At 34.0% G+C, this 25878-nt stretch overlaps 2 protein-coding genes across 15 annotated transcripts in view; one reads left to right on the top strand and one right to left on the bottom strand.

The window, feature by feature from the left end:
* LOC123717343 (inositol hexakisphosphate and diphosphoinositol-pentakisphosphate kinase) overlaps positions 1 to 22594 on the bottom strand; it is a 38232-nt gene extending 15638 nt beyond the window's left edge. For 4 of the 13 annotated variants that reach the window (XR_006754812.1, XM_045673318.1, XM_045673372.1 and 1 more), the window contains exons 1-17: positions 22319 to 22594; positions 21678 to 21938; positions 20383 to 20565; positions 19110 to 19250; positions 18589 to 18679; positions 17528 to 17682; positions 16861 to 16948; positions 15502 to 15706; positions 14413 to 14694; positions 13964 to 14152; positions 12718 to 12845; positions 11989 to 12129; positions 10514 to 10745; positions 8678 to 8886; positions 6992 to 7218; positions 5959 to 6095; positions 4853 to 4967 (exon numbers count right to left, since the gene is read on the bottom strand). Coding sequence is in view for 12 of the 13 variants with exons in the window: in XM_045673318.1 (XP_045529274.1) it covers positions 4853 to 4967; positions 5959 to 6095; positions 6992 to 7218; positions 8678 to 8886; positions 10514 to 10745; positions 11989 to 12129; positions 12718 to 12845; positions 13964 to 14152; positions 14413 to 14694; positions 15502 to 15706; positions 16861 to 16948; positions 17528 to 17682; positions 18589 to 18679; positions 19110 to 19250; positions 20383 to 20565; positions 21678 to 21788 (2634 nt within the window). In the remaining variant the exon portion in view is untranslated. The remainder of the gene's footprint in view (positions 1 to 4852; positions 4968 to 5958; positions 6096 to 6991; positions 7219 to 8677; positions 8887 to 10513; positions 10746 to 11988; positions 12130 to 12717; positions 12846 to 13963; positions 14153 to 14412; positions 14695 to 15501; positions 15707 to 16860; positions 16949 to 17527; positions 17683 to 18588; positions 18680 to 19109; positions 19251 to 20382; positions 20566 to 21677; positions 21939 to 22318) is intronic. The other 9 variants (XM_045673341.1, XM_045673349.1, XM_045673302.1 and 6 more) reach the window with 5 other exon arrangements.
* Positions 22595 to 22970: 376 nt separating this feature from the next.
* On the top strand, positions 22971 to 25876 carry LOC123717406 (probable tRNA (uracil-O(2)-)-methyltransferase). Of its 2 annotated transcripts, XM_045673392.1 has the most exons (4): positions 22971 to 24303; positions 24379 to 24563; positions 24629 to 24856; positions 25012 to 25876. In XM_045673392.1, the coding sequence occupies exons 1-4, from the start codon at positions 23817 to 23819 to the stop codon at positions 25846 to 25848; spliced, it is 1737 nt and encodes a 578-aa protein (XP_045529348.1). In that variant the 5' UTR covers positions 22971 to 23816; the 3' UTR covers positions 25849 to 25876. The 2 variants fall into 2 exon arrangements, with proteins under 2 accessions (XP_045529348.1, XP_045529354.1); XM_045673398.1 differs by lacking the exons at positions 22971 to 24303; positions 24379 to 24563 and having other exon boundaries at positions 24578 to 24856.
* Positions 25877 to 25878: the final 2 nt, after the last annotated feature.

Genomic DNA, 25878 nt, shown 5'->3' on the forward strand with positions numbered 1-25878 from the left:
TAAGAAGAAAGATACAAGGTTTACTACTCAAATAGTTGTTTTAACCTATTCTTAAATAAAGCAGTAGAGGAGTGCGAAAAAAGATCGATATTAGTAGTAGAACACATCCTGTGAAGAGGCTCACGGAACCCAATGTTGGTTCTGGGAGTCGGAAGGTTAAAGGTTCTGTGCGAGCGTAGAGATCTGGCAGGAATATTGAATCTTATGAGTTCGAGAAGATTTGAACAAGTTAATTCATGTACGCATATTTTTCTTATAATGACACAATCTATCAAACTACGCCTAGTACTCAAAGAAAGTAAATTATATTTTTTTTAAAGTTCGTTGTATTTAGCCCTACCACCGTTCATGCGACAATTTAAAATACGTAAAAAATTCTTTTGTACAGCCTCCAGTTCTGTGACATATATAGCGTAGTAGGGATTCCAGATTGGACTAGCGTATTCCAACTGAGACTGCACAAGCGTCTTATAGAGGTGAATATATGTGGTTTTGTCTTTGAAAGGTTTGGTGACACGCGTTATGAAACCCAACATACGGTAGGCTTTATTGATAATCAAGCCTATGTGTTTATCTAGGGATAATTTGTAGTCAAGAAGGACCCCAAGATCCCTTACAGAGCTCACACGTTCGAGGGAATGGTTTCCAAGGGTGAAGTTGGCCGTGATTGTTTTATGTATTTTCCTTGTAAACACGATATGCTGACATTTACTGTATTTTAAGAATAATTTGTTATTTTGCAGTAGTCATCTAGCCTATCGAGATCTTCCTGAATAAGTTCCACATCAGAAAGTGCAACTACTGTTTTATATAACTTTAAGTCGTCTGCGTATAACAAGTACTTGCAGTGTAAAAAACATTTAGATAAGTCGTTGATAAATAAATAAAAGAGCAACGGTCCAAGGATTGAGTCACTCCTATTTGAGAAGAAGTAAATCCATTTATTACCACTGATTGAACACGATTAGATAGATATGCCGTAAACCATCTTAAAAGATTGCCCTTAATACCATTAAAAAACAGCTTTTGTAAAAGCATCATATGGTCAACCTTATCAAAAGCCTTCTGAAAGTCCGTGTAGATTGTGTCTATCTGATGTTTATTATCTAAACCGCTAAAAATATAATTAGTAAAAACAAGGTTAGAGAGAGTAGATTTACCAGCTGCGAATCCGTGCTGTTGGTCTATAATAACGTGCCTTAGGCTGGAATAAATTCGTCGGTGAACTAATCTTTCCAAGATCTTAGGGATTGCAGAAAGTATTGAAATCGGTCGGTTATTTTCGACATCACTCCTTTCACCAGTCTTAAAGGTAGGCGTTATATAAGATAATTTCCAGCAATCAGGAAAAGTGCCACTGGACATACACTTATTGAATATAATCTGTAAAGGGACACACAATGAACGATGTGTATGCTTTAGAAAAACTGGTCTAATTTGATCTGGACCAGGACCTTTACTCGGATCAAGCAAATATAGTTCCTTGCTGATCTCGTCTACATTGAAATACAAGTTATGCACAAGGATCTGAGAGTCACTGGAAAGGCTCTCTTCAACTGTGTACACAGCGTCTCCATCCGAGTGAGTTTGAGGTTCAAATACTGGTAAAATAATAAATTCATAAAAGACATGATATGCAACAACAATTTCGATGACTCAGTATTTGCAGATTGTAGTAGGGTATCTGGAGAGGATGACCAGATGAGATAAGGTAAATTAAAGTCACCTGTAATTATGTAATTAGAAAATCGAGCACTGGCGTGTATGTCATGCAGTTTTTGAAATAATTTTAAGTATGCAGAGGTATGAGTAACGGGAGAAAAGTAACAAGCAGTCAGGAGGAGACCAGCATGAGATGGCAAGTGAATGTATATTTCCTCCAAATCCGGGGCTTCAAACTCAGTCAATCTGATAGATTTAATTCCTCTTTTTACCATAACTAAAACTCCACCGCCACCTTTTTTACGAGAGAATTGGAGGTTTCTGTCCCGTCGAAATACATCATAACCACCCGAATGCAACTCTCCATCAAAGACAGAATCCACCAACCAAGTCTCAACCAGAACAATAACATCAAAGTTGCTAAGAAGAATACTATTTTTGAGTTTATCTATTTTACTCTTGATGCCTCCACAGTTTTGATAGTAAATAGATATGGTATTTTGAGCCATTATCCATAGTCAAAAATATGAAAGATAGGAAACAAGGTGAAAATTATAGAAAAATCCAGTTTCGCACTCCACACCGCAGTTAAAGAATATTTAAAGATCAAGATTCTAACAAAAAATATAGAAAATTTGAATACAATATAAAAAATATGTGAGCTATACAAACGGGAATATAGTCATACTAATTTGGCTAGATCATCATTGGATCGCACTTGGATGGCTTTAGCTTCATCAGTTTTTCTGACAAACATACAAAGGTTTTTTACCCATACATACTTGTACCCTTTTTCCTTAGCGAGTTGCCTGACCTTACTGAAAAGTATTTTATTTTTCAGGGTAAGGTGCTCATTGACGTAGAATCGATTATTGTTTGTAACGCCAGACACTGCCGCAGATGCACCAAGCAATTGATCAACTGATAGAGTGCCACGCACACGCGCGGCCGCGATAAAATCATCACGTTTTCTGCGAGTTGTCAACTGCAGTTTAATATTTTTGGGCGACACGCAGGTACACCGGGCGCAACGCGGTGTACAGTTTTTATGTCAGAGTCTTTTAATTCGACGTTTAAAATGTTGCTGAGTGTAAAAGAGAGCTGCATAAGGTTTTCACCTTTACTTTCGGGCACATTTTGAATCTCAACGTTGCAATTTCTAGAGGCTTAATCGAAGTGGTCGAGCCTGTTACGCAAGGTTTCAAGCTCGTGACGTAGTGACGCATTTTCTTCTATGTAGTTGGATGGCAGGGTAGAGGAGCTCATGACAGCCGCTGATTCTACTTGAGCTACCCTTTCTTCCCATGTGCTCATGCGATTTTCTAGGGCGCTTATATCGTTCCTGAATGTTCGCGAAACCTCCAAGATAGCAGAGTTAAGATCATCACGCCACTGTTGACTTAAGTTTGCAAATTTTGAGTCCATATATTTAGTCAAAGCCTCCGTATCCACATTCAAGGGCGAACCCGTGGGAAATGTAGGTGAGGTGGTCGCAGTTTTCCTTTTAGTCTTACATGCAGAACACTTCCATTTTATTCTGTTCATAGGTAAAATTTTCTTAAAGTCTAATTCCGTCAATTCAGCACAATAGAAATGCAACCATGCTAGGCAGGAGGTACATTTGATGCCTTCCGTATCAGATGCAATTTTTAAACACCTACGGCAATCCATTATTATGGTTTCTACTCAAATCCTAATGTAGGAATAATTAAAAGATTATGTTAAAATAATTTGGTCCAAAATCCTTGTATCCAGCCAATAGGTCTACTAGGTATGGCAATAGTGCCGCTGTCAGATGTCAGTTGCCAAAAGTCAGATTTAACAATGACGTTGACTGTCGTGTTTGAATGTTTCTATTTATGTGGACAAAGGAATATGAAGGTATTTTAAAAATGATTCATAGAATGTGTCGCATAGATTTTTCTAGTTTACTCAGTAATTCGGGATGTGTCGAAAGAATCTCCAATATATGTGGTTCACAGTACCTTTATAAGGCACTAAATACACTTCCTGTTGGGAATCACTCTGAGTTTACTGGGTAACTCAACAAAACTGCACACACAATAATACCGCTGTCACTGTTTCACACGTTTTTTTTTGTTGTATCTTAATGTGGATAGTCCTAAATACGGCGAAACGGTTCGTCTAAGCTCTAACTTAAACGGGATACTTAATCCTGTGAATGCTTAGGAAAACCAACGACTTGATACAACAGTAACAAGACGCCTAAAGAGGACCAATCCCTGAGTTAATAAACCTAGTGTAGTGAATCTAAGCGCAAGTGCGGAATCACGCACACACGAACATAGTGTCATAACATTATAGAACACTAAGACTGTTAATAAACATTACCTTAGTGTAACTATTCACTTGTGTTGTAGAAAATTAAGTCAATATAATATTACTTATTAGCCATAATGATTGTATAGGCTAGCTAATTGAATGTAAAGTCGTAATCTCTTTTGTCAAATTTATTCTAGAAAGACCAAATCGGACCAAACACAACATATTATGATGTCTCCTGGCCACATTTTATAAAATATTTATCAATATATTGAGCATTATGACTTTCTGCAAATTGACTAAAATATCACGTGAGATCTCCAAATTACCAAAATACGCGATATCCGGTAAAGCTTTGCTGCTAGTTTTTCTAAATAAATAAGACATTTTTGGTAAATAAAACAGTATATTTCTTTCTTGGCGATTCCTTTAAGGTCTCTGCAGTGAGGGTATGGAATTCACTTCCCGACTCTATTCGCTTAGCTCCTTCTCTATCTTCCTTTAAATTTCTTCTGTACAAACATTACCTGTCCACATCGTATCCCTAACTTTCTTACTAACTGACGTGAGACTTATCTTAAATTATCGTGATTGAAAAATTGGAAAGACACATAGTCTTTTTACTTTTTATTTTTAATGTATCATCTTTTTAGTTTTGTCTTAATAAATGTGTATAACACGTATTTTTGCACTACTTGCCTATCTTATGTAATTTTATACATTTTGCTTTCTTTCTTCACTTACAGTGGTTGCCTGGAAGAGATCGCTCGAAAGCGATAAGGCCGCCAGTTGCCCTCCTTTTGATTTAATTATGTTCAATTTTTTATATTTTTATATTGTAGTGTAACGAAGTGTACATAAATAAAATAAATAAGTATATTTGGATTTATTATAGTCAAATACTTACATCGAGCAGTCCGCCGAATCTCAGTACAGTTAAGAGCGAGTGCACGTGACTCTCGCTCGTGAAGTACAGACGCGTACGCACGTGACGACCCGGACTCGATACGCCGTGACTGTACCTACAATAAATTCTAATTATAATATCATTATATATTATCCCACTACCGATGAACACCTATATACACTTAAAAAGTAAGATTCAAAGTCAAAAATATTTCGCTAAGTATGACCTTCGTATGTCAAAATCGTTTTTGACATCCATTAAATATAAATTAAATTTATTTCAACACAATGGAAGGGACCTCCCAGAACGAGCAGCAGGCCAAAAAGACGGTAGCAGGAAAATGCTGGCAAACTATTGGCAAAGATAGTCACCTGGAAGAGGGTCGGAGGAGGCCTTTACCCAAAAGGGTTCCATACCCACAGACCACTAACATATTACTACTAACATTAAATAATAATAATAATAAGCCTTTATTCATCTTATTGACATACATTATACAAATACAATTATATATATGTTTATAAATTTATAGGATTTTACTACTCTAAGATGTGGCCCCCGACCGTGAGACCGTTTTCCTTTTGAACCAGTCCATTGGGTTACTGTTTTAAATCATCTGTCAACTGTATAACGGGCTACGTGCCCTGCCACTCTCTACATACTTCGTAAATACTAACAACATTTGAAATGGAAACAAAATAAGGCTTTATTATTATTAATACACATTAAACAAATCAACATCATTATTAACCGACTTCAAATAAACCGTAGGTTATTAATTCGACATAATATTTATAAGATACTTTTATTTATATTATATATTTATGAAGATAATAATAATGCCGGACTCACAATGCCAGAAGCAGTTGCCAGCCTCTGTGAAAGACCCTGAGTGGGAAATACAGTCAATACCGTTTACGACGACATCGTTTAGAACAACATACCGGTTATATTGACCAAAATCCCGGCTCAATTCTATGTAATAGGTGCTTAAATAACAACGTCATCGGCTGTTACGACTATCGGTTTTTACGACCAAATATGAGTAGTCCCTCCGATGTCCGTCCGTAGCAGTCTTTGACTATACTTCTGAAATTGTTCCATACCTTGGGTTAAGCCTGTTGACATTCTCTTCACCCGATTCCTCAATATTCCTCTGGAGATCTGCGCGAATCTTCTTCAACAACGGCGTACAGATACCTTGGCTTATCGTTAACTTCTCTTGCATCGTCAAGCCGTACTCCTGCAATCGAATTTATTTAATCAATAATATTGACGCCTGTACATATTAAACTTATTAATACCTGAACCTTACTTAGGAGGTTTTTATTATAACAAAATATAATTATTATGTAAAAAGAAATTACAGGGGGCAAACGGGCAGGCTCATCAGATAAGTGATACCACAAGTGCGTTTCCGGGCTTTTATGAATGGGTATGTTTGAAGTGAAACTTCTTTACCGGCGTTGTAAAAAAAAATTTCGTTACATTTTTCCGTTACGCGCCATATTTTTCTTGTCTCTACCGCGGTTGATTCATAGAGATTCGAAGCCATTAATAACAAAATATAAAACAACGATACTAATAATTTAATTACAATTAATGAAATTCTGTAATAATATTACTAGTAATAAGGTAAAATGAAATAATTGTATTATTTCTATTCATGTCTATGATAATTAAAGCCTTTTGTTAAACTTTATCTATTTTAACTTTATTTAATTTCTGTAAAGTTTCATATAGTAGATCATTTTTCGAAAAATAAGGTCATAAAGAAGTTTCACTTACGTGTGTACACTAGTACACGCAGACATTTTTTTAAGGACCCTAAGGCGAATTGGTTCGGATATATTCAACGATCCCACTTGGTGTTGATTGGAAAACGGCAAAAACTGCATTAAAAACGCTTAGTCTACGTAATTTAGTAATTTTATAACTAGGAGGCTTCTTACGTGTGTACACAAGTATACGCACACACATTACACATTGTTATTAAGGACCCTAAGGCGAATTGGTTCGGATATATTCAACGATCCCACTTGGTGTTGGTAAGCGGTAAAAACTGCATTAACAACGCTTAGTCTACGTAATTTAGTAATTTTAATATACACAGTGGTGTTGAGCTACAAGATTTTTTACCTGTGGAATAACAATATCAGCCAAGTACTTCGCGTACATATACAGTTCCTCGGCCAGGTCAAATTGTAATGTGTGCTGATTGTGTTGCAGATCGTACTTGATACAGTCGTATATATCTGGGATTTTAGATATGTCGAAAGATTTGTGTTTAGTACAAAAATCCTTTTCGATTTTGCCCCATCTTCGACCCATTAGCTCCCATGTTTCGCCATGGTATAGTATTGTGTCTGGAATATTAAATTTATACAATTACGTATATATAAGTATGAATAAACTTTATCACTGTTGAGTCATCTCCTTATGGGCCAGGATTAAATTAAACGAGTAATTACGTGACTATTATTTATTGCCTAACACTCGTCTAAGCGCAACGGGGCCCGGAGACAACTGACTCGCGACTCGTAATTTTCACACGTCGACAGTTGTCCCCACATCACCATATCTTATCTTAACTAAATAATAAGATTTTTTTTTATAAGTGACAACATTATTTATATATTTTAAAAGCGGGACCGATTTTGATAGATTTTAAGGGTTTCCGAAAATTTTAGTACATTTACAAAGCGTGCTTGGAAATGTAAACAAATCATATTTTCCAATGGGCAACAATTTTAACGTTTAATGTTATGGTGGGAAAATTTAAAATTGGAACGCTTCTATTTCTATAATAGTCTTTTAAAATATATGTATATGTAACCTCATTTAAAAACTTTTTCAAATTTGGAATTACAGTTTGGAACAGTCAATTTTAGATTATAATAAATTGATAAAGTCACAGATTAGTCGAAACGACGATGTATGTTTGTAAATAATATCTCTTCGCCCGTCTAATCCTAATACTTTCTTGAAGTTTAATTTCGTCGGATACTGTTTTTTATCTAAATTTGATATTTGCTTAATTTAAGAGTGATAAATAACACGTAAAAACCTTGATGTTTGTTCAAGTGTGTTACCTTTTAATATTTAATGAATTTAAATCTATTTTTTTAAAGAAATATATAAACATATTCTTAAGACTTTTTCGATAAGCGCGCATAGTGATACAGTTTTATATTTTTTTACTTTGTGTAATCATTTATTTATTTATTTCGTACTCCTACAGCTAAAATTTTATGTAATATTAGTGAGGTGAATTATAGTGAATCACGAAATTATTGGAGTGTTTAATTTCCAACCCTTGATCTAGTCTTTATTACATGGTACGTCATAGACACTTGCCTAGAATTACGGATTTTTATAAAGCTAACACATAAATTGAAAATAACAGTTTACTAAAGTTAATAAATAATTAGAAATGGTATTAAAAATCTTGTCAATCAATCGCATGAACGTAAATTAATCAATAAAGCTTTCATATATTTAATTTATCCTAATCCTTGGGATCGATTTGCTCTACGCCTTTGACTTGCGAACTGATAGTAAATGTAAATTTGAAATCAATTAAAAATCTTTTCTGACTTCTATATGAATAAAGTAATTTTGAGTTTGATTTCAAGCAAACACCGAGGAAGATTGTGTTCAATTAATTATAATATTAAATATGTAAATTCATTACATTAGTCATAAGTTGTAAGAACTTTATTGTTTGAAAGAAAGGCTTCATTCATTCAAGTAAGACTAGATCGTAATGTTCCATGATGTCTCAGTGAAGGCAAATGTTATTAATTTAAAAAATCTATAAAATACCTTTAGTTTTAGGATCGTCCTTCTTCGTCAAAACAATTCTCACCAACTGCTGTATCAATGTATGCACGTGTGCGCAGCATCTTACAGGATTCTTAACGAAGTCCATAGCAGCGTTTATACTTAATGAGGAACATGGATTAATACGAGCCCTGTCTTCTGGAGTGAACTCGCGGTCTGCTTGCATCGCTTCATGGAGGCGGGCTTTGGCCCTAAATATAAAAAGTATTTTAAAAAATTGCCAAATTTGGTATGTCAGGCGAATTTTTCTCCTCTGCCTAAAACATAGACAATAGAGACCTCACTATTCGTCTATGTTTTCGGAAAATATTAAGTTTTTTGTATATAATCAGAGGGAGATTTAGAAATTTTAAGGTATAGTTTTTGCCGCCCTTGCCTCTACAATTGTCATGTACTTAATTATTTTGAGAATCAAACAATTTCTTTGTACATAATTGTTCGTAAAATTATTTTTAGGTTTGATTTTCGAGCACAAAATTATACACAAACCATCCAGGTCCCAGCCTCCTACTAATAGCAGGACAGACATGTATATTTTGATAGGGGGACGAGGAAAATTCACTATCTGAAATTTTTGCGCTCTTTTTACTCATACAAAGTGTGAGCTGAGGACGCAGAGTTCAATACTGGCTGGCGAGTTGGTCATAATTCGTTGCAGAATTATACTGTTAAGGGGCTCCTTTTGTTTTTTTTTTTAATGAGGGGAATGCATTTCCGCACTGAGTGTGGGACTCGCTCTAAAAGCCCTACCCACTAAACCCCTCCCACCAATCAGGTCACTGTTGGGGTAACTTGGGGTCGCGTAAGCATTCTACCAAGAGACCCCGTGACTGGCTGCTAAAGCAACCTTTCATTACATTGCAATCGCCTTACAAGTCTTTACAGTAGGGTTGCAATTTCTTGCACCCAACACGTGATCGCCGGCATGTTCTCGCTCGCACATACAACGCAATGTGGTGCATCGTCACATGTGACAGATTTGTGTCCAGCTTTTCCGCACCTATAGCACAGATGTTAAGGGGGGGCTCCTAGACGGGCTATTTTTCACAAAAATAAATATCTGCAAGGACGTGACTGGTAGCATTTACGGCTAGACTATGCAATAACTCAGCAAGAATTTTAGTATGGCTGGGATATATCGTTAAATATTTTTGTATGTCCGATGAATGTTTTGTCCCAGCCGGAACGATCGCTTCGCCATCGAAAATACTGAATTTTTTTATTACACGCATTTTTATATACGGCCAAAAAAAAAGAAGTTGTCGGCAATTTACAAGTATACCTATTAGAATCTTGAAAATATATAAATATTTTTATTGAATTTTATCAATGACGCTACAACCTTTTAGATCTGGGCCTGAGATTTCTGTATGTGTTTCGTGATCATTTGTTAATCGAATAGGGAAGTAGGTGATCAGCCTTCTGTGCGTGACGCACGTCGTTGACTTTTTAGGTCTAAGGCAAGTCGGTTTACTTACGATGGTTTCCTTCACCGTTCGAGCTAATGGTAACTGCGCACATAGAAAGAAAATCCATTGGTGCACAGCTTGGACTCAACCTACGACCTGAGGGATGAGAGTCGCCCGCTGAAGCCACTAGGGCAACACTGCTCAATTTTATTGAATACGTCTTATTTATTGTTCATTATTGCTTTAAGTGTAGGAGCAAGGAGGAGCGAGAAGCACGATGCCTCCTCCAGATTTAAAAGAGTGACAGAGTGTTTATTGCCAGTTCTTACCGTCTCTTCTACGCTCTTGATTTAAAACTGGCAATTAAAAGTAAAAGCATTAAGGTTTTAAAAGACTTAATTTGACTCACATATTCTGAACTTTCGATGAATCGCAATCATTATCCAAAAGACCATTGGTGTTAGCTGATTTCACCATCTGCACGAGTATCGGAGTCAATTCGCCTTCTAACGCCAGCAGACCCTTGGCGAAAGCCGCTGCCGTCATCTGAACTCGGCCCTCATCTGATGCGTATATTTTGAGATCGTGTCGAAACGTCGAGTGGAGGCGAAGGAGGCCTAGGCCTTGCGTACCAGCCTCACCTAGACATTAATATATTTTAAAACAACTCAATATATGGTAGTCTACAGTACAATATTTGGTAGTCACAATTTTTTTTTAATTTAGCTAACCTATCAAAACAATTGCATTCTTATTGTCTTTTGTTGACATAGCTTTTACACATTAAGAAAACACTTTCACCGTGTCCACGCACGCCGTAAAGCACGCGAAACGTCGGAAGAAAATTTAAATTATGTAAATAATTATGTGTCCACGCACGCTGTAAAGCACGCGAAACGTCGGACGAAAATTTAAATTATGTAAATAATTATAAGTTTATAATAATAATACATAGCTTCAAATTCCGTTTAACAAGTGTTTTCTTAATTGCATTCTTAGTCAGTTTCAGAATTTCGGTACTGTAGAGAATTTTAAAGGCCGGTTTTAAACGCACTCGCCTTTGTGAGTGTCTATGGGCTGTGGTTATCACTCACATCAGGTGAGCCTCCTGCGCGTTTGCGTCCTGTCCCAAAAAAAAATGGTTGTCTGTAAATTCGGTTTACAGACGATAGTTTAACGTGACATCGTCATAACAAAACATTGAAAAAATGAGTCCATACTTTTATAAATATAATCATTTTTATTGAGTTATCAATATTTTGTTTGGATACTAAGAACGACGCATAGACCAATCGAGTGGATGATACATGCGGCGCAAGCGTACAATGAGCGTAACGGGACAATGAATCGGGCTTTTTCGTGCGTGCAGCCAGCGTACATTAGACGTTGTCACGTCATCAATTTTAAAGGAAACATAAGTGGTGGTTACGACCTTATTAAATTCCGTAGTCGCAATGTCTGGGGTAACAATTACACATAAACCAATGTATTATTAACAATTAATAAGTATATTGTCCATTTCTGTAACGTTTCATAGGATATAATCGTTAGTAACAACAGTATAAAGGCCACAACAATAACTTTTAAATCAAGAAAGAGATGAGACCATGGTCCATAATGTAATTCATAACTTAAGTGATAACCTCGTCTTAAGCACTGTAAAATATGCTAAAATTCATTAAAAAAATGACAATTTTGACAGCTCTTGAAATTAGATTTAGGACGCCTATGATTTCCTTATGTCAAAATCGAATACGTTTTTGACAGACGGGAGTCACACTTAGCCCTTATTAAAGTTTCTGAATATCACCCTAGGATTCCAATCTCAGCTTTAACATCAGCAGAAACCTCATACACCCAAAGCGGAGTTTCAAAGTAACTCACCCGGAATATGTCTGCCCTGTCCACCCGGGTACATGCACCGGAACATCCGGCCTAGTTCTTCCGCCTGTATCCTTCCGGCGGGGGTCAGTTCTCCCCCCCACTTGAGTATCAGCACTAGCGATGGTTCACCAGCACAACCTACTAAATATTACTCGCACTTGTAGGTATATGTATATTACTCAAAACCTATTTCCAACATGTCCAAGGATTCCTCGATTTTTTACATCCATTTTTAATTTAAATTTTAATACATTTCACTTATTAGGAACCTATATAACTTACTATAAACCCTCATTAGTTAAACAATGTTTTGTCACATTGATTCGTTGGACAATAGTACAAAACACAGCTATTATAGTATACGATTCCAAATAGACGTTATGATTATCTATACATCTTTATTGAATGAAAATCGCATACATGACATTAAACAGGAGCAAATTAAGTAATTTTTTTTCCTTTATTAAAACTGGATTTTTTGGCATGTGACTATGAAACTTCAAGGCTATTCCCAATCTACTAAACTAAAACTAAATATGGTATTCGTGCAATGGATATTTCACTGAACCATTGAGTTCACCAATGGGCCAAACACATGTCTTAGGTTAGGTAAATCTAACTTGGATATCCAACCCGAAACAATCATTTCACCCAGAACCACACAAGTGGTTGAATATAACTTAAATTAAAATGCAAATAAATCTATTGCAGGAGTGTATGCATGCGGACCGTCAGCGGGTGTAGCGGATGTAGCGGGTGCGGGGGCGTTACCGTCGTCCGACGAGGAGCCTCGAGGTCTGCCTCTGGGCTGGTACTTCATCTGGACTTTGCGGTTGATCCCCGAGAAATGACCGTACCTTATAACAAAATATCGTCAACGACAATAAGTATGTATTTTTAACGACGTTTATTGACCGGTAAATTTGGTCTCAGTTTAGTATACGTAAACTCTGCCCGTATTAAGAACTGAAAATATAGCTTTTGGATTTAGCGCTGTGATTGATACCATGGTTCTTCATTTGCTACTGACCTGACATACCTCACCATACATGCCTTCTCTAGTACCTTCTGGATTAGGTTCGGGTATGTACAATGAGGCCTACCCGATCTCACATTTGTTAAGTTATACTAAATGTATTCAACACGCTATATTGGTATCAACAACCAGTTTTAATTATATGGACTACATATTTAAAAGTTAACATTCAGATTAATGACTATGTTATATGACGTATGTCAAAATATATTAGAATTGACATATGAGAGCCATACTTAGCGCTAAATCTCGACTCTGAATCATCCTATCTGATATGGTACATTTATTTATATAATACCGTCAATACCTTGTTGCTTTGAAATTATGGTGTTTAGTAAAGATGTAATTTTTCAATGTACTTTTTACAGAAAGTGCTGAAATTGTAATAGAGGCCACTTTCAAAGTGATAGATAAATATTTATCCGAGATGTGATTATTATCAGATAATAAGATTAAAACTGTATGCAAAAACAATCTGATAACATGTGTTTCTTTAATCTATTAATCGTAAATGTATATAATGAAGTAAAGTGTTTGTTTATGTGTTCGGCTTTCAGGAAGGCACTACTTATGTGTTTTAAGATAAATAATATGTTGTCAAACATATTAACGTGAAGTTGTCTTGAAACACTTGACTATAACTGTCAACTGTCAGCTGTCAAATTTATATTATTGGCATCACACTTCACTTGCTAGTGATGCCAACTCTGTGGTGTCCCGCTCAAATATAGAAGGACTCAAGATGTCCAGGGGGCACATTTAGAGTGTACGTTATACAAGGTTTTTTTTTCTTAAAAAAAATACAATCTATAGAACTGAAATATGTAAAACCCATCCAAGATTGAAAACTACTCTTGAAACCAAGTGTACAAAGGGTTATTTAAAATTGGTTATAGGGGGAACATTCTGTTAGAGATGTCATCACTGGAGTCTACCTACATTTCAAGCACGCTCTTGAGCTGTTCCAATTTCCCCTGCTTCTCCTCTATTTCCGGGTCAGCGTGACGTGTGTGAATATCAGCAAGCAACGCACGCGCAATATCAAGGATCTCTTGTAACTGTTTTGGCTTTTTTAATTTCACATGACCGCGTTTGAAGCCGTCATACTTTTCGAAGATTTCAAAGAATCTGAAGATCATTATTCAACTTTTAAAGAAATTTATCTATCTTAATTCAAATTAAAGCTTCTTTAGTATTGCAAATATTCTCTAGATGTTTTAATTGCTAATATTCTAAACTTTTGGTAGTCATTTTAATTAATGATATTTTTCAAACTTTTTCTACAAAATCCTTTTTACCGTCTAAGTCACACAACAGAAGAATATACATATTTAAATTATAACGACTAAAAAATTAAGAACTGCATATATAACAGGAAACACACTAACCTAGGATGTCTAACTTCGACCTTCATCTTCTGCTTAGGGGTCCTATCTCCATGCCTTATAACAGCTACCACACATCGTAATTCCATCATTTTTCCAAACGTCGTGGGGACTATTGGAGGATCGTCAAGTTGAAAAGGCACCGACCATGGTATATGCAATGTTGGAGCCAATTCTCTTAATATCATATTTCCAAGAATTTTTGCGCAGTCATCGTAATACTTATTTGAATTTTTTACGAATGAAAATCCGTTTACGTCGCATACAAACGATTTGCCATTGGCCCTGTAAAGAGTTTTACTGTGACTTATTATGGTCAGTAACTCTTAAATTCAATAATTCTTTGGTAACAAGTACACCGTAAGAATATTAAGTTACATTCAAAAGCGCCTCATAATATGTTTCGGTGTAGCTTTGGTGTTGTTTATTGGATAAAAGAATAGGACAATGACGGATACGGGAGACTGAGGAGACTTTTTACGTAAACCCCAAAAGAGGACCCCCAAAAAACGATGTTAAGAGGCATCAACATACAAAACAAGTAATAAATTACAGTTTGTTAAAAATCATTTATTTTCAACCGTTCCAGATAATAAGAAAAATGTTTTCACGTTTGCCTTTGTAGCCTAGGCACGCTATCTATTTTAAACAAAGTTAAGTGCTAGGTACACAGACAGCGCAAACATGCCAAGGAAAACAACAGAGAACTAATATATAATATTAAACAAAACTTTCGGTACAGGAATGCTGAAAAGTGTTTGTTATTACGAAATAATATCAGTTCAACTTAAAGAAAAAAAATATGAAAAAAGTATTGTTTATATACATTAATTGCCCTTGCGTACATTCTTTCACATTGGCATTTAACATTCGCTCGAACGGTGAAGGAAAAATCGTGAGGAAACCGTCGACAGATCAGAAGACTGATCACCTACATGCCTATTAGATTAACAAATGATCGTGAAACAGATACAGTAACCTGAGACCCAAACCTAAAAAGCGCGCGTAGCGCCACTGATTTATTTTACTTTTATTCAAAGAAGAGAACATATAGATATATTTAGTAACAATTCAGTTTTATTGATAACGTACCTCAACAGGTCGAACCCGCAAACCGTCTGCTTAAAGGCCAGACAGACTTTTCTAGATATTAATTTCTCTTGATTGGACAATATAACAGGATATCGGATTTCCTTGCCCTCAGAATCGCGTTCAACTTTGCCATCCAGAGCTGGGCTCTTGCGCGCTTCGGCGTGGGCATAATCCGGGCCTACCGTGTAGACTTTTACATCTGTGCCTACAAAGTACGTGACATACTACATTCTTTATCATAATTAGCTTTTAAAGAGTATTTGTACGCGTAATATTAGTTATAACTAAGCTAAATTTATATTAATTAATTAATCTATACTAAAATTATAAGCACAAAAAGTTTGTGGGGTAGAGGGTAATCTCTGTGTCTAGAGAACCCAGTTTTGAAATTATCTTACCTATATTAAGCCACTTTATAAGTCTCTTATGCATATTACTATATATTTGTATATTGCTCGCAATAAACTCAAAAACTTTTAAGCTGTTTTCACCAATATTTGGAATGATTCACAAAGAAGGTTTGGATATAGTGTAAATTCCATGAAATAACGTCTCTCTTTAATGACGAACTCCGTAAACCGTCAAATCAATTGGTTGGTTTAGTTTATCTTCCATACAATGATATACTCTACATAACATTGCACCCACTCTCAATAATGACAAAAATTTAGTAATAAAATACTTTTCAAGTTCCTAAAATTAGAAAAAACTGCGTAGCTGTGTACGTTCTTTTGTCGCTTTATTATCCTAGACTCGACTGTCGGCATCATGCATACGAACTTTCTAAGAAATTCGTTCTTTTGTTTACAAATTGGGATCGCTTGCAAGATATGAATAAAGTAAAAAAAACAGACCATACGGAATAGCCTTCAAATAAGATTCTTTTTTATGTACTTAACTACTAACACTAGTCTGAAATAAACTTTTTCTTTTTCAAATTATTATATTTCGTCTATGCGTTTAAGGACAACTCTCAATAACGCCCTTCACTGTCGTTATATAGTTTACACTAATTATTTTTTTTAGTTTTAAGTGTTGCCAGTGCGAGTTTCAGTTTTAAACAGCTAATAAGTTGGCCGAAGTAGATGTAATGAAAACAGTTTTTCTGTTGAAAATTGACATTAAAATCTTGTCAATGATCATATTTATCTACACACAATATTTTAGATTAATTACTAGAATAGGACCAATGTTGTTTTCCTTATAATCATCGACTTTTTTTAGTATTTTTGTTTATCAATGTAATTTGTTTTAGATATGTATATTGTCTAAATGTTTTCTTTTTCATAATACGTATATGTAGCTATATGATACCTTATAAATAAAAAAAATATAATATATAAAGGTAATTTGACTCACCATCAGTAGGCATAAAATCTTCGTATATAAAAGATCCAGTTTTTCTCACACGAGATTCCGGTGAATAAATACTACTGCGGCTTCCAATCTACAACATTTATTAATGTTAATCCATTCTAATATAATATCATTTCGATATTTTATAAAACTGTATTTTAAAACATGGTATTGCAACTTATATAGAGTTATTGGTAATTTGATTCAAAGTTCTTTGGTTCGGATTATTACCTACAGGCAAATTTCATCATCAGACGTCAAAGCCGAATACAAAATACCAACCGTATCAACATCCGTCGTTCCTGAGCATTTTAGGGCAGTTTTTGCTGTGCCCCACAGAAAGGCAAAGGGGTAGTAGGCTCACCTGACGTTAAGTGATACCCATGGAGGGTATCTCTTATCGGCAGTGCTACTTAATGCCAGAGGACTTGTTTAAGAATTTGCACGTTCTCTTTTCTTGAAAGACCCTAAGTCGAATTGATTCGGAAATACTTCAGTTTACCGAGCACCACATAGTGGTGGTGCTCGGCAAAAAACTGCCTTAAATCACGTAAAGTACTATGATATTGCGTGTATATAGAAACCAAATTAATCCAAAAGAAAATTATGCATTAAAACCAATTATTATTGCTGGAAAATCAGTTTTTTAAATTAATTAACAATAAAATACCTTTCTAAACAGTCGCTGGCTACCGCCGCCTGCTGATGTCGGGTAGTAAATGTAAATATTGTGATCTTCCGCCGACACTGGCTTTTCCACGAACGGCTTATTAAACACGACACCATTCACTTCCACGTGATCCTCCGATTCCACCAACTCGTGGTCTACACAATCAATTCAATTGTTTATACGTAAGTCCGAACGTCAAAACATATTTAGTTATTCAATATAAGTATGTAATATTATATCAAACATTCTTTTATGATAATACAAAACGTATTATCAATTGACCGGACTATAAAACATTTAAACTAATTTTATCGGACAAAGAAGGATATCTTTATATGCGTTCCATCATTGTAAGCACTTCGTAAATAATTTTAAATCTATTATCTCTTGTTATTTATTTATTTCGTAATACTACAGCGAACACAAATTATATATAACAAAAACAATTATAATAAATATATAGCCAAAGATGGAATACATATTATATACAAAAAGGTTCAAACATTTACAAAAGGAAAAAATTAATACATTATTAAATACATTTAACTTCGCAACACCAAATTCGGACTTGTGTGAAGGTGTGTAATTATACCCTGGGGCATCCTAGTGTGGGTACTTCTAGCGTTATATCAATTTTAGGAGATTAACTCCGATAAATTGCGAAGAAATTAGTGACAGTATTTGGTGTGTGGAAATGAGTCTATCTCTCCACATCATCCTCGTTAATTTATTAAAATAAACCCTTGAAGAGATGTACTGCGTCTGATCTGATCCCCCAACTCGTAACAATATAATATTTATATACAAAGCAACATTAGACACGCTCGATTGGTTCCCTAACTCAGTGACCAGTACGTAATATGAGAAAAACATTATGGTTTTTGACATACACGAGTCATGGCGCTTAGTCTTGTTTCTGAATCTTGCTCGAAGCAAATATTAAAACAGTATCACGAAACATTCAACTAATTAATTTGGATGAATAATTTTATAATAATATTTATAAATAGAATAGAACGGATTTTATGAAATAAGTTTAAAAATGGTATTTAAAAACTTACGTTTAGGATCTGATGAATCTCTATCTAGGACGGCATATCTTGGAATTTCAATTCCTTCATTTTCTAAAATAGCATACACTCTGCGGCGATCCTGAACATAAAACACAACATACTATATACATACTATATTGCTTTAAAGCGTTGTCGTCGCGTCGACAGTAGCAATAGGGTTGATAATGAAATTAGAGTAGGATTTGCCTACACCCGAGCGACACTAAGCCGTGTGTAAACGCTCATTCTAAGAATATGTACCAATCTAAAAATCAGTACTGCATTCGACCACTATGCCCAATTTAACTTTTCAAGTTTTCTACGGTATATTTAGATTTCATATTTAATAATAAACCTCCTAAGAGAATTAAAAATGAGCTGATATATAAGTGTCCGTATGACGTCACTTATTAAACTCAATTAAAACTAATTAAATCAATATTTACATTTATTTCCATACCTTACAGATATTAAGGAGCCCTAAAGAGAACCGTAACCCTGAGGTCAGGGAGGTAAGTCTCTAAACTTACTTGAATATCATACTGCATGTGAAGATTATTTATTACATAGGGTTTCCTCAACTTCTCATACTGAATAGCTTTATCAAGTGGAAATCCTTTCGAATGAAATGATATAAGACAGTCGCATATAGGCCATTCTTCAACTGGTTTCTAAAATATAAATCATATTTACACAATTTTACATTTTAAATTTATTCAAATTTAAATTAATTTATTCATTTAGGTAACACAATGTACTCTCATCCCTGAGGTCGTAGGTTCGATCCCCGGCTGTGCCCCAATGGACATTCTTTCTATGTGCGCATTTAACATTCGCTCAAACGGTGAAGGAAAACATCATGAAACAGATACAGAAATCTGAGGCCCAGCCCAAAAAAAGTTTTAGCGCCATTGATTTTTTTATAACATAATGTACACTTATGATCGTCAATAAAGTAATACATATTAAATGCTTCTAATTTTACATTTTACACGGCGTAGAACGAACGAGAGGATCTGGCATACTCTCCGCAACTCTTTTTAATCGGCAAGTTTTTTAATTTACAAAATGTTTGTAAGGAACTGCATCCATTAAACCATGTTCCACATGACATATTTAAGTAATTAATAATAAAAAACAAAGATTTGTCCATTAGCATGGCATGGTAAAATAGGAGCATTATACTTACATTCTTGTGGGAACAACACCCAACTATTATTGGTTAAATACAATAAAAAACGTATTTATGTACACGCGTTAGAAGTTATATTTCTTTGGCAAAACGAGATGAAAATCTTATCAAAATTTTTAACGTTTTTTATACAAACGTACAGTTTGTAGAAAAAACTAAAATGTTGACTATAGCTAACTTCAGGGCGTCGGTTTTTTGTGACGGTGTTCGCGCACATTTTAAAAAAATATTCTCATCATATTTTCCTATCGCGCCAAAGTATAACTTCAAAAAAATTTGGAAGGAAAATATTTAAAGGAGAAAGACCATATTTGTGCCGCCATATTGTAATCAATTCTATTATCTAAGATAATCTTACAATTAAGTAATTAATTTTTTTAATAATATTTCTATTTCCGGTGGAGCGTTCTATGTTTGTTTTTGTCGTAACTTTTCTTTATTCCTTCCCTTTCTCTTCCTCTCTTTTTATTTAGTTTTTTTCTTAATTTCATTCTAGATAAAGCCATTTTGCGTTACAAACTTAACGATGATAACGTTCGTTCTCAAGCGAGCAGATTTGGTCGTTCTCTTTTTTATATTATTTTCCATTTAAGGTTAGACATTCACAGAACCTTAAGTATAACCTCCTCTGGAAACACGAGCATTTTTATATACTCGAATTCATCCAGCCGTGTCAGTATTTCCTTCATGGGCTTCGATTGCGACTTCTTGGCCATGGCGCAGACGCCGACCACCACTTTCTTGCCACAGCCATCGCCATTCGAATCTATAGACTCGCACAGGTCCAACTCGCCCTGTAACAACAGAATGTTTATTATGTTGGCTCTATATCAGCCATAGAGCAAGCAAGACTGTTTTTAACTGGAATCATTACAATCTTGGTACTGTTGATTTGATTGCAAATAAAATATATAGCACAAACTGGATTTAAGTGTATAGTCTTTTGTTAAAATAGCTTTTACACATTAAGAAAAACTTTTTTGAACTTTTTGAGCAGATTAAAGCTATGTATTATTATTAAAACATATAATTATTTACATAATTCTAAATTTTAATCCGTTCAAAAAGTGTTTTTCTTACTGGATTTAAGTGTGTACAATTCTCACATCACTACAGAGAAATGTATACCAACAATCACTGTATCTCAATATAAGACTACAACATTATAACCTTTGGCATTGCAAAATACTCCTAATACGAATAACCCAAACGAATATAGATGATATTACAATCCACGAGAATTCAGTACTAATATAACCATATCAGAATTTACTTCTCAGTGGTAACAAACAGAAATGGTAAAATTCATCAATTTTATACATCAATCAAAGACAACTTCAGACAATAAACTTTGAACTACAGTCAGTATTTCTCTTACAATATGACAGAGTGAAAAATTTATTTTAATTTATGAGTGTAAACTAGTTACTTTAAAGTTATCGACTAAGGGGAATGCATGTTTTATTTTTAGAATAATATTATATAAAACATTAGTCCGATAACTTACTTATGCATTGTAATGGTTTCATACAGTCAACATTTGAAGATGAACAAAAAAATACACCATAGTAAAAATTTAATGTTCTAAATTAATTTAATATAACAGTTTAATTTTATATAAAAAAACATCACTTAACATATATGTATAATAGGTGCACTATAAAATACAAAGTCAAAAGTAAAAAATCTATTATCATTGAGTATACATTAAAACATTGGCAAAGTAAGTTTATTAAATAACCTTAATTTTCCTCTTCAATTCATATTATCAATATGTATCCTTGACACTCCTTTTGATATGCTAATTGTAAATAACATGATCAAAACAAAAATAATGAAAGAAAGACCTTTAAAATCTTTTCAATATATTTTACTATAAGTATTGTATTAACTAATAATAGCTCACATCAGGTAAACACTCATCACAACAACAAAAGTCATCATCACTTGTCTCCTTTGTTTCTTTATTTCTCCAGTGTTTTAATCGCCACCAGTCTTTCACCCACTGCCACTCCATTTCAAACTATCACTTTTATCAACTTAAACAATGATAAGGAGACTTGTAAATGATTGTTTGTATTTTGTATGATAACCAACAAATATATGACATAATTAACAAGTTACTTGACTTGTCATTGTCACAAGGTCCATTTATATGTTCTCCCCACTACAAAGCACAATCTATGTTTTATTTATACTGATTAGTTTTATTCAACTTCTACATACAATATGTTCATTTACCAGTGTACATAAGTAACCTTATTATTAGTGACCAGTATTTGGTGTAATAATATCTAGTTGAAGAGGTTGAGAATAGGTGAAAAGCAAATTCTTAGATATGTTTTGCCGTTGTTTAAATACAATTTATATAAATTGTGGCAATTAACAAAATAAAATTAATGAATATATTTATTTTGATTCCACGGCGATACGAGCACATCACAAAACGTTAGGTGTTAATAGCTATAATGATGATTATGCTAGGTTGAACATTTATACAAAAGATCTGCTTATATGATATTAAAATGATATTCATTGCGTACTCACGGGAGATCTTATCGGAACAAGATTGCCGTCATCGCCGACATAGAATTGTGGATGAGTCGCTTGCCGCAATCCTTGATAGCCATGTTCGAGTTCAGTGTATGACATTACACAGCTAGCTTATTGAAAAAAAAAGATTTTCGTATTTATTTAAAAAGAAGCGTTCCGAGTTTCTATATGCAAACATTAGCTTATAAATTTCGTGTTTGTTTTAATTTAAAATTAAAAACAAAATATTTAAAGATTGATGAACAAGTCACCGTAATTTTGATAATTGTCATAAAGTGACAGATAACAAATAACAGCTGGCAAAAAGTAAACTAACACCAATGGCTTGAGACAAAGTCACTTTTTGACAGGCGTGACCCAAGTTCATACGAATTTGTAAGAAAATGGCAACGTGACAAAGCGTGAGCTAATGCGATTCCGCTCGCCTCATGTAGTTTGTCTAAAGCATCACAACCAAACAAGTGTTCTTTTCTACACTGCATAGTATAGATACATGAGGACAATGTTGCAGATTGCCGTATACAACAACAATTATATAATTATTATTAGGGAAAAGGTTGCGGCAGGATCCTGCGATGTTAACGCTGCCACTGCGTTGTCCATATTTTCAGTTAAGTAACCAAAAAGTATATATACACTACCGCTTTTGCATAATTGTATTTTCGAAAACGCTTTAGTAGAAGCCAAGAGACATATTACTACACTACCGCAAAGTCGATAACGTAGCTCCGAGCTGCTGTTCGTATCACCTTATTCCGTCATATTGTGTCTGGATTAATGTATTCCTAATGTCACTTCTATAGAGTTCTCAGGAACCATTGGAATCTGTAAATATATCTGTTTCTGGAGACTGTACGTTTTTCAATCGTTGATCGTACCTTACGAATCCTTCTAGATGTTGTGGGAATATATTTAATGATATATGTAATATTTCAATTGCATTGTTGGCATTCACAATTGTGAGCTCATGAGTTCGTCTTAATTAATTCTATTGTAGAGTTGCGAGTTATTCTAACTACCTTTAAGATTGAGATATTCTTTCCTGCCACACGATAATTTGAGAAGACTACTGAGTAATGCGCGTTATCCATTTTTTCCATTGCTTGTTTCATTTGTGATAAAGTAACAGTTGAAGAGGTGGGTATTATATGCTGCATATATAGTTATAGAGTTGGCAATGCAATCCAGTGAATTTTATTTTGTAATTAAGGTTAGGGTGAGAGAATACACAAAGGAATATTTCTTTGTTTGCAATTTTAGTGCAGTTTTATGTTAAGTCATATTCTAGAACCTAAATCAAACTAAAACTTAACTTCGAGAGCTGTCCTTTTTGTGTATGAAGATTGTCAGATTTATTTTTTATATTCGATAGTCTATGGGCTATATCTGGTTTCTGATTCATCTGTGGTTTGCATTATTTTTTAAAATAATCTGATACTTTGTAAATAAAGCTCTGGATTAAGGTTAAATCCCATAAAAAATAAAAAAAATAATGGATATAATTTTTGAAACAATTTCTAAGTGTACAGTGGAAGATTTTTGGAAATCCATTCATATTTTAATTAGTAAACCTCATGTAGTAAATAAAAGGTTATGGGGTTGTAAAATTTTAATAAACATGGAATATAATAAAAATTTGTCAAATTCTTTCTTTTATAAGTCATTGGATGATTTGAAGATTAACAACAGCTGTGCTGTTACACAATTCTATGAAAGACTAATGATTACGTTAGATCAATTAAACCTTGAAAATAAATTAGAAACAAACTTAAACTCAACTTTAGAATGTTTAGTTATAGAACTATTACCTAAAAATTATGACGAAAATCATGCATATCAATTTATAGTAATAGATAAAGAAAAAGTAACAGTAACATTTTATGATATCACTGTATCTGATAATAACCAGATCTTATGCCCAAATTTCACATATTGCTTCTCATATAAATCTAATAAATTAATATTAAAAGCATTTTCAGGTAGGGTACTTTTCTATAATTTCAGCTGACACATTTCATAACAATTTTTTTATAGGTATTATTGATTGTTTCCAGAAAATTCTAAATCTATATCATGGCTAAAAGAATGTGTTTTTCCTCAAGTTATCAAATGGGCTGAAGAACCTGAGTTAGATTTACATAAAAAAAATTGTAAGGACTCTTTGAGTTTAATTTGCAGTGATAAATTTTATGATAAATACAATGAATTAAAAATTAAATATGGAAAAGCACTTGTAAAGGTTAGTGAAGACAATTAATTGTGTTCAAAATGGGTTAAAATTTTCTAAATATTTATTTTTCACAGATATGGCCTGAATGTACAGACCCTTCTAAATTTGTGTATGAAGACATATCTATAGCCACATACTTACTGTTGCTGTGGGGTAATACATCAAATACAACATTTGTAGATGTTGGTTGTGGCAATGGATTGTTAGTTTATATTTTAACAATGGAAGGTTGTATAGGTCTTGGTGTGGATGTCAGGAAGAGAGGTATCTGGGATATGTATCCTAATAATGTAAAATTAGAGGTGTGTATAATAATAGTTAGTTTTACCATTACAATTTTTTGAAGGAAACAGCATGACTACTACCACATGAAAAGAAATACTAATGCATTCATTTAACTATTTGGCATTTATTACATTTCATAGTTTTGGTTTAAATGCGGTCTATTTTTTTTTAGGAAAAAACAATAACACCTGGTAATATTAAGGATCTATCTAAATATGAGTGGATAATTGGAAATCATTCAGATGAACTTACCCCTTGGATTCCAGTTATTGCTGCCCAAGGCTCATATAATAATAAATTTTTCCTACTTCCTTGTTGTGCATTTAACCTAAATGGAACAAAATACAAGAGACGAGACTCATCAAAAAGTCAATATGCTGACTATTTAGAATATATTAAATCACTTTGTGAGGATTTTGGTTTTGATGTAAAACTAGACAGGTTGAAAATTCCTAGTACAAAACGCATATGCCTTGTCAGTGAAAACAGGTCATATCAAGCAGAAGAATATGAAAAGTATTGCTATTTTATTCAAGATACATTGAACATAGCACTGAGAATAAACAATAATTTAAATTTTAAAGCAAGGGAAAAAGTTGAAAAGGTAAGAAATTGTACACAAGTTGATAAAGATATCTTGGAATGGATTGTTCAATGTATTGCAAAATATTTAATACAAGGTTGTGAGCTTGAAAGAGCCTGGTCTTCTGGAAAGGAAGTAGAAATTGCTGAGGTCATTAAACTTATTCCTGAAAATATGTTAAAAAACCTTAAATCTGAGTGTGGTGGCTTGCAAACTCTGCTAAGAAATAATCACCATATATTTAAAGTAATTAAAGGAAAAGTTCAGATAAGATACCCAAAAAGTATAGAGGAAGTTAAAAAAACTATGAAGCATACAAAGAAAGCCTTTAAAGTGCAAGTCAAACGGTGCTGGTTTTATGACAATCACCCACAAGGCTGTCCATTGTCTGATGACAGTTGTAGTTTTTTACATTTTGTAAAATAAAATAAAAAATATAAAATATAAAAATGTATT

This window comes from Pieris brassicae, chromosome 2, assembly GCF_905147105.1.
Source record: "Pieris brassicae chromosome 2, ilPieBrab1.1, whole genome shotgun sequence".
Lineage (NCBI taxonomy): Eukaryota > Metazoa > Arthropoda > Insecta > Lepidoptera > Pieridae > Pieris > Pieris brassicae.

What these genes read in the sequence shown, in the direction of transcription:
- LOC123717406 (XM_045673392.1), top strand. Translation starts at nt 23,817, where the DNA reads ATGGATATAATTTTTGAAACAATTTCTAAGTGTACAGTGGAAGATTTT. An exon ending in AATATTAAAAGCATTTTCAG is followed by an intron (nt 24,304 to 24,378) that starts GTAGGGTACTTT and finishes GATTGTTTCCAG; the next exon opens with AAAATTCTAAATCTATATCA. An exon ending in CTAATAATGTAAAATTAGAG is followed by an intron (nt 24,857 to 25,011) that starts GTGTGTATAATA and finishes ATTTTTTTTTAG; the next exon opens with GAAAAAACAATAACACCTGG.